Below are 9,007 nucleotides of genomic sequence, written 5' to 3' on the forward strand. Positions count from 1 at the left end.
GCGTTGGCGAAGTCCAACGAACTCATAATTTGGCTCCGGTGATTTGTGGGCCTGGGTGGTTGAATGTCGATCTTTTTAGGAGCGACAGTGAATTAATGGTGGGGTATTACTGTCTATAGTTTTACACACACACACACACACACACACACACACACACACACACACACACACACACACACAATCACCCCACCCTGTATTTCTCATCCCCCACCTCCCATTGCCTCCAAGAACACGTGACGGAGCGTCCATGTGATGTCAAGATGTCCAATGGCGGACGGGGTTTCCCTCCGGATGCAAAATCATAAAGGGATCACAGGGAGTGACTCCTACAACATGTAGAACATTATACAAAAAAGTCGGGGCAACTCAGAATCTTCGCCAATCACCTAGAAACCAAGAAGACTGAAATCAAATATTCAACTCAAAGTTAAATCATTAACTGCCATACTTGAAATGGGCTTCAAACAAACAGCAGAGGACACTATTAGAAGAAGAACAATTGGAACGTATGTGAAGCAGCCGAGCAGACTTCAACAGAAAACGGAATTCTCTTGTTCTCAGTGTCTTGTCCCGGCTCATGGTTTGAGGGGACCACACATGCAGAGAGCAGAACAGACGAGCTGTTGTGTGCCTGCAGTGGACCGCTGCTGTCTGGTCAGTACAGGCAGAGTGATAGACGAGGATGTAATGCAAACAACAGATAACGTTTAATGGAAGCAGTCCAAAGGTGTCACTTTGAAAATAATTCTGTGAGCCAACGGTGAAAGATGAAATCTCTCCACTAATATAAAAAAAAGTACGTTTTAATATTGCTCATACCATATCACGCTCCAACTATAAAGCAGGCAAACAAAAGTTAACGAGTAATGGATATGGTTTCAAGAACAAGCATACCGAGTCTTGATCTTATACAGATTCACCGAAGAACACAAAGCGCACCTCTCTATGCCGTTTCATAAATCACCTTTACTCTTGAATTCAGCTTTAATGAATCCTGCGCCCTCGTAGATTCAGAGAAACTCACCTAGCGTGCAGGTGCTCTGCTACGTCCTTAGATGTTCAATTTCCACGCAGCATTCAATTCAATCAGGATTAAATCTGCGCGTTGAGTCTAAATAAGAGTTATGAACTGGAAGAACGAGGGAGAGTTTGAGGATTGAGAAAAAAAGATTTGTTTTTGGTGACTAGTCAGACATAATCGGATGTAGTACGCTTCAACCTCTGAAAAAAGGTGGCATCTGTCTCGGTTTTAACTGTTCATGTAGCAGGACAAGATCGCAAAGCATGGCTATGACGTTTGCATGCAGTTGTTTAACATCAGGAACCCCCCGCCGAGATTAGATATTTTAATAGTATGCTTTGATCATACTTAAAGTGCTTATTAAATCAGAAATATATCAGTCATGATTACTTAGCTCACCAATCAGATATGATAAAAAAAAACTCCTTGGAAATGTTGTCCAGTGTGCTCCAAAACATTTATATTTTGACAACTACAACTGCCATATCCCTCATTTACAGTGTGTCTCTATCTCCTGTTGGTAAAATATTATTGGACATAAAATATCTGAATTTCAGAAGCGGGACCACATCATTATCCCAGTTCTACAAGCCGTTCGTTCTCGTTTTGGTGCCCCACTCCCCCCCCCCTTTTTTTTTTTTTCAATTCTTTCACGTCTTCACTTCTCATTAGTATGAGTATCTGCCAGGCCCGGGAGCCGCCACGGGTCCCCTCCAAGGCCTTCTCCAAACCGCAGCTTAATTCATGTTTGAGCCATTCGCCTTTATCTACTTAAACGCTGTCAAACCTAAACTGAGGACATAAGCCCAGCTAGTGAAATGAACAAGTGCAGTCTGTAAATATGTACTCTGAAATTATATTTTCAAGTACAGGCTTCTTAACTGTGGTTCATTACTTTAAAACTAAAAATGACAAACAGAATGAAATATTTCGAACATTTAGGTATACATTAGTGCATCTGCTTTTATTGTGGAAACTGCACATGTGGTCCACTTTGCCTCAATATGTCAAAGCCTGTTAGATTTGTGCAATTATTCGAAGCCTATTTGTCTTCCTATTAAAGCTTTACTCTGAATCTGTCTTCCAGCCAACGCCTGAAAACCCGACCAGCCAAATATTCAGTGATTTGATAGCATTCAAACCCAGACTTCACGGATACGCTACAGTTTAGGTGAATGCGGACAAGCGCATGCTCCCTGAATTTGAGCTTCCCATATGGAAACAATCGGATCTGAAGTATCACCGTGATGATGATGGAAGACGGTGTAATGATAACTTTAGAGGTCTCTAATAATGTAAATGCAGGTGGAGTGGCACGCCATAAATAAAGTAATGTTTGGAAGGATGAGGATTGTGCGCGAGTGTGTCACCGTGAGGGTATAAGAGGGTGGATGTCTGTTGTTTTAAGAAGAGATTTCCGAGTCAAGGCTAAATGTTTGGCCTCGTGAACTGAGCGGTCTGGCAAGTCTGCGTGGTGATAGAGTGAAGAGGGATAAAAAGGAAAAGGATGGAAGGATGCGGGAAAGGATGGAGAGTGCCACACAAAAGATGAAAGGCGGGGATTATACGATTATACGAAGACATAAAAGGAACCCTCAGCTTCGACTTTTTATCACATTTTCCCATTTTTATTCTTATAAATGTTCTTGCTTTTGAATCTGCACTGCGCGCATGCGTTTAACCCCCCTCCCCAAAGAGAAAACAACATAAGACAAACACCACCAATCAAAAAACAAAACAAAACAAGAAAACAAACAAATAAACAAAGGGAAAAAACGACAGTTAGAGGGTGTAAAAAAGAGACTCGACCTACTAAAACGGCATAAATAGGCAGTTTCATGTTGTTGGAAATTTCATTAATTGCTACGTCATCACCATCATCATCAATCATTGCCATAACAACAACATAGAAGTGAAAAGTACAGTAAAAAGTGCACCATTATCATCGTCGTCATCATCATCATCATCATCATCATCATCATCATCATTTTAACTTAAAAACTATACAGCTGCCAAAGATAAAATTGTTAATGATTAACTTCTAACAATATAGAAATGTTTCCACGATAATTGTTCCACAAAGAAAGAAAGCTATCTTTTTTTTTCTTCTTTTTAAGTTTATTTTAAACACTAGTGTAGACTATGTTTTCTTGCTTCATTGTCACGTTTTTTTCCTCTCAAGTCCATCTAGTTAGCCAGTCACCATTTTTAGAAACTCACGTTCCCTTCCAACGATTGAATCGTGGAGACAGCAGGGGAGTCCAGTGGCCTCAGTTAAGAAAAAACAGCCCACCCCTCACCCCATCCTGCCTAACATTTACACCCACCCTGTCCCCATCTACCCCATTTTCTTTCTCCCCTACATTTGCTTGTGGCTTTTCTCGCAGCAATCGTCGTTCACAGAAGCCTGTGACCCCGCTGTGCCTGCCACCGAGCCTCCTCCACCACCTCCTTCTCCACTTCCTCCTCCTGCACCACCGCCACCTCCGCCGCTGACGCCATCCCGCAGCTCCTTCTCCCTCCTCTCCCTCTCCACTGCCTCCTGTTCGCTCTTGCTACTGGGGAACTTGTCCTTGTTGTTCTCCTTCTTCCACTTCATCCTCCGATTCTGGAACCAGATCTTCACTTGCCTCTCCGTCAGCGCCAGCGCGTGCGACACCTCGATACGGCGTTTCCGGGTCAGGTAGGGGTTGAACAGGAACTCCTTCTCCAGCTCCAGGGTCTGGTAGCGACTGTAGGTTTGGCGGCCCCGCCTCCTGCCAGCAGCTACTGGGGGAAGGTGGGAGAGTGAAGAGAGAAAATTGTTAGACACAAAACTTCATTCTTCCATGTCTAATAATCAACTTGACACCACGCACACACGCACTCAAATGCACTTGCGTGGGAAACCTTCAGCACTTTCAGGTTTTCGTGAAAATTTACCTTCGCCTTCGTGATATTTTGAGTGTTTCTTTTTCTTATGGATTTGGTAATGCTCTCATTATTTCTGACGTATTACTGTACCTTTACCAATATCAACTGACTGCGAATATTGTAGTGAGTGCACCGTGGTGTTAGCAAAGTCTCCTCGGTCATTTTGAAACGCCTCTGATTTTAATACACAAAAGAGTGGTGGATGTGGATGAAATTTAACTTAAGCAAACAAAAAACGTTTGATGACTTTGCCTGAAAATAAGTTTCCAAAGTGTTGCTAAATTCTCCCATCTAAATCAGTGCTTTTTGTCTACTTGCTATGGCTCCTTTCGTGTTGACCTTTAACTTATAATGTTTACATGTCTATATTTCATATTGCTCTTATAACAATTTCAACACTATACACAAATTGCCACCTTGTACGTCTAAACCTCACCTTGTTGGAGGCGTCTACTGGCATGTACACTCCCAGGTCATCGCTTTTCCTCCAACAAGTTCTTTGTTCTGCTAATGATGGGGAATTAGCTTTCGTGCCAATTACAGTAGGCTCGTTTACAGACAGAAATGAACACGACTCACAAAGCGAGACATCGTCCAGTGTTATACAATTTGCAGTCTGGATCAAATACGCATGTGCCAAAGGAAAAAAAACAGTTTAATGCAGGCGCTGTGAAATTATGTGACAGCCGTACGTGAAGTTACAAGAGCACAGTAAAAATGGACGCACGCGCTCTTTGAACACGAGTCTAAAAACTGAAACTCTATACCGCTCAGCCGGTTTTACTGCAGTAATTAAGACGTCTCTTATGTAGACAAATCAACTGAAGACTTCCCCTTGTGCATATAAATATTTAGTACTATAAATGCATCGTAAATGCTTTTCAAACGTGAAAAATACTCAGTGTATTTGAGAGGAGCCTAAAGGTCTTTTCTAAGGACTTTAAAAGATGCCCACAATGAAATTTTGGAATAAGAAGGAACTATTTCTCAAAACATTTGCTAAATGCAGGTCCGCATTGTGCTGTAGTCTATTGATATGGTTTGGTTGTTTTCTGGCATTCGTATCATTTTATATAAACCCTTGGAAGGTACATTTTTCAACAAACTGGGCGATGTTTTAAATTGAAATAATGTCTAAAGGTTAAGCTAAAATGCATCCAACATGACATCTTGGGGCTGTTAATAAACTCCAAGTTGTTTCAGCGTAAAGTGGACGATTAAAACGACACATTTAACCATGACAGCCTGGCAGCAGTATCTCCACGGTTTATACAAAGAGGACATTTGTGTAAGTGATTATATTTCCATAAACATGTTTGTCTTTTGCCTTTATTATTATGTCATAAAAAGGGAGCGCCGTGCCATGGACAAAATATGCCAGTGGCCATAAAAGCTTTGAAGTAAAAAAGGCTGCGTCCAAAGTATTGCTCTGAAGGGAAACTCAGCTTTTACAAGTTTTGTATTGATTGTCGCTAATCGTGCTCGAAGACCATCGATCTGGGAACACGTTGAACCGTATTGGATAATAAGAATGTTTTATGAGAGAGCGAGAAAATTCATATTTGATGTTTTTGTTTTTTGGGGACGGGGGTCGTCAAGCCTCTAATGGACTTCTAGTGGACTCTGGGTCTACAGCCCCCATTTCACATGCAGACAACTATCTCTCCGCAACGCTAAAATGTAAGGGTTTAAGTAAAGTTTGAGGGCATAGTCTCATATAGTCGACCACTCTGATATAGGGTGACACTAGGGGTGACACTAGGGGTGACTAGGTAAATGTTGAAATTTCCTGCACTACACTGTATCAAGAACACATCTTACCGAAACAGTTGTACAGGTTGCGGTCTAATTTTTTAAAAAGTTTACATGTCCACAATATGGGAACAAGCCGCGGGAAAAGATTAGACATGGAAATGCAAAAAGTTGTAAGCGGTGTAGAGGTCCTCTGTGAGTGTTGTCAGAGGAGTGTGACAGTAGCCGTGCTATACAGTTTCTTACGACGCAACACCACGAGGAACTGAACCTTCAATCCTCGCCGTTTACGTACAGCCTGTGTTCGAAGAATATATGTGTCTATATGAGAAAGATGCGTCTATATGAGAAAGATAAGTAGAATAATAGTTCTACTTATCTTTCTCATATAAATGTTAGCTTGTGTTTTTTCCATTAAGAATATATGCTACCTTTGTGGCATGCTGTATTGTTGAAAATGTTGTTATAAGCTTACAGTAATGAAACAAATTTAGTTGTTTTCCTTTACAAAGCCACTGGAACAAATACTAAATAAATGTACGGGAGATGACATTTGAGGAAGGAGACAGCAGATGCCAGTGAAAGCTGGGCCAACGGGAGCTAATACCATTACACATAGACATTTATTAGCTGGCCTAATCACATTTCCGTTCTCTTTGTGTCATGTTTAAGGTCGTACAGAGAAATCATTTATCAAGACTTCCAACCACAGGGGTGAAGTCGTAAAACTGGCTCATGTTCGCAAGTTTACAGTCAAACTCTGATATTACACCCCTCCTTTGGAATATATATATATATATATATATATATTCCAAAGGAGGGGTGTAATATATATATAAAATGAAATGGAAGGGGAAGAAGAGTAAAAAGACTAAAACCTTAGTCGGTCTCTGGTGCGTCTCCATTTTATCATTATTTTATTTTGTTTCTGTTTTTGTAAAGAGACTTTACACACACAGTTATGATAAGCAGGGAGTCGAGCAAGTACATCGTTTTAAGATGTAAAATACCAGAATTTACACTAACGCTGAGGCGGAAATGTTGTAGGAAACGCTTTACTAAATCGTGCGTAAATGTGAATTGCCCGCTATTATTATTGCTAGGTTCTTTAGCAGCTGGGTAAAAAGCTGCATCCTGTAAGGATGGAGAGAAGGTAGCTTCAGATTAATACACATCTGAGTTGTTGTTTTATTTATTTATTTTTAATTTTATGATCATTAGCTTGAAGTCACAAAAGTTCAGCACAGGTCATAACAGCGTCTGCAGCCCTACTTTGAAAATACAGCCGAGAACATAAGCCATAAAATAAGCGCGCGCGCACACACACATACTCACACACAGAGCAGGAGAGAGAGATATGGACTCAGACAAAACAGGCTACTATACATGCCAGTCCATTCACTCTCTCCCTTCAAAGCACAAAAAACAAAAATGCCAACTTGCACAAGTCTTTAGGTCTGACTGTGGTGCTGATTTACGTTATAAATTAGAACACGGCTCTGCTTTAAAACAGTTCTTTCAAAGAAAGTCACATTTATGCATCTTACGTGATTTATAATGTGAAGGAGTTGAACCGATCCGGTCTCATCTATATATCAATGGCTTTTTGCACCACAAAACACAAAAGCGAATTAAATATGAATCCGAGGGACTTCTGTTGGGGGATAATTTTGTTACGCGAGGTCTGTGAATTTAGAAACCACAGACGCTGTGCAATGGCAAAAAATGCTCTCTCTGTTCTCACATGCATTCTCTGAGCTCTGTAGACAACTGACCACCGTGTAGCCAAATAATCCCACCACAGGCAAGTCGTAAACCGAAAAAAACAAAGCCCAGTAAAAGTTTAACCGGGGTCAGAGCTGCATGTCCAAAATGTGTCGGTGAGGCTGGAAACAACTACCTTCAACATCTCGGTATCTTCTTCCTGTCTGTTGAAACTAAGATTTTCTGCGTTTAGTTCTAACTGAAGGCACTGAGGTTCAGTTCCCCCTCGTCAACCACCATTTCTCCCCGTTTCTTGTCTATTTTCCATCACCCCCCTTCTTATCCCGGGGTTTTTCCTCTCTCTGTTTGGGACGGTGCAATTAAACCCTAAAGTCATTCACACATGTTTTGCTGCTACCAATAAAACCATAAACGTGCTATTGTTTCCCCACTTTGAACGCAGAAACCTCTAATTGTTCTCCCTAAATTGCTGCTTTCAAAACAACTTCTCCAACTTTCTCCCACTATTTCCTGCTCCCTGTATGATTATATTTTCTGCCTTCGGTTCCTGGAGGACAAGCAGCTTTGCTCTTACTGCAGACTGCTTTGTAGGAGTGAAGTTCTATGGTTTGGAGGGAAAAAAGAAGAGAAAAAATTTACTAGACTCGCCATTTCCTCACCTTGCGGCCTCATCCAAGGGAAGAGTTGCGTCGGCGAGGGACTCTGCTCGGTGCCCTCCGCGTCCTCGCTCCCGAGTCCGGGCGCGCCTCCCAGCTTACAGTCGCTGTACTGAACCAGATCCGCGTCCTGGGTGCCGAAAAGTGTCTGCCGCTGCAACGCGTCGTATCCGTAGAAGTTCCCTGGTTCACCGTGGCATGTGACCGCGCACGGGCTCTGCTGGTATGGGTTGCTGGGCAGCGTCGAGGCGCTGTGGTGGTAGAAGTCCTGGATTTGCGGAGCGTGCTGGAAGGTGGCGCCGGAGCTCGGGCCGTACACCACGGTGGGCCGGCTGCCAGCCAGGTCCTGCGCGAACCCGCACTCGTAGTAGTTCGGACGTAACGAGTCCCCGCTTTTATATTTGGAGAAGAGCGAGTTGACGAAATATGAACTCATCTTTTGTGTTGTTTTCTGTTTTAATTTGTGTTCGGCTCGGCAGAGTCAGAGTGAGGGTGAAGGAAGAGACCAGTGGCTTTCAACTGTTTTCTTTTTTTTTCTGCTGCTTCTGTGGTACGGTTTGAGGCAGACACACACACACACACACACACAGAGATAGTGAGCAGGGAGAGTGAGGCAAGTCCGCCGCCGGTGTAAGTGACCGTTGTTGTAGTATTTTCCACCTCACGGCGGCAACAGACGAGTCGGTTGCGGTGTGAGTAACGGTGACGGCAGCCGGAAATGTGAGAACCACAACCAGCACCACAACAACAATAATACAACAATAATCACAGTGACTCCATAGAATTTCCAGCCCAGAGGAAGAAAAATAAGAGGAAGGAGAAGAAGAGGATAAGGAAGGGCTCGTGCGCATCACAATTCCGGTGTTTGCGCTGTAAGCCCTGTCGCGCTCTCAAACGGCTTTTCCGTGATTTACTCCCCTGCAAATGAGTTGTTTCATAT

The 9,007-nt window shown here is 42.6% G+C and overlaps 2 protein-coding genes across 3 annotated transcripts in view; both read right to left on the minus strand.

The window, feature by feature from the left end:
* LOC102212290 (homeobox protein Hox-A7-like) overlaps window positions 1–3,359 on the minus strand; it is a 9,343-nt gene extending 5,984 nt beyond the window's left edge. The window contains exons 1-2 of the mRNA XM_005747326.2: window positions 3,345–3,359; window positions 3,242–3,290 (exon numbers count right to left, since the gene is read on the minus strand). Of these exons, the coding sequence (XP_005747383.2) occupies window positions 3,242–3,290; window positions 3,345–3,359 (64 nt within the window). The remainder of the gene's footprint in view (window positions 1–3,241; window positions 3,291–3,344) is intronic.
* On the minus strand, window positions 2,805–8,967 carry hoxb8a (homeobox B8a). Of its 2 annotated transcripts, none has more exons than XM_005747318.2 (2): window positions 8,071–8,967; window positions 2,805–3,787 (listed from the first exon to the last, which is right to left on the minus strand). In XM_005747318.2, the coding sequence occupies exons 1-2, from the start codon at window positions 8,501–8,503 to the stop codon at window positions 3,381–3,383; spliced, it is 840 nt and encodes a 279-aa protein (XP_005747375.1). In that variant the 5' UTR covers window positions 8,504–8,967; the 3' UTR covers window positions 2,805–3,380. The 2 variants fall into 2 exon arrangements, with proteins under 2 accessions (XP_005747375.1, XP_005747374.1); XM_005747317.2 differs by having other exon boundaries at window positions 2,805–3,790.
* Window positions 8,968–9,007: the final 40 nt, after the last annotated feature.

The sequence above is a fragment of the Pundamilia nyererei genome, unplaced genomic scaffold, assembly GCF_000239375.1.
Source record: "Pundamilia nyererei isolate P.nyererei 1_Seehausen unplaced genomic scaffold, PunNye1.0 scaffold00193, whole genome shotgun sequence".
In the NCBI taxonomy this organism is placed as follows: Eukaryota; Metazoa; Chordata; class Actinopteri; order Cichliformes; family Cichlidae; genus Pundamilia; species Pundamilia nyererei.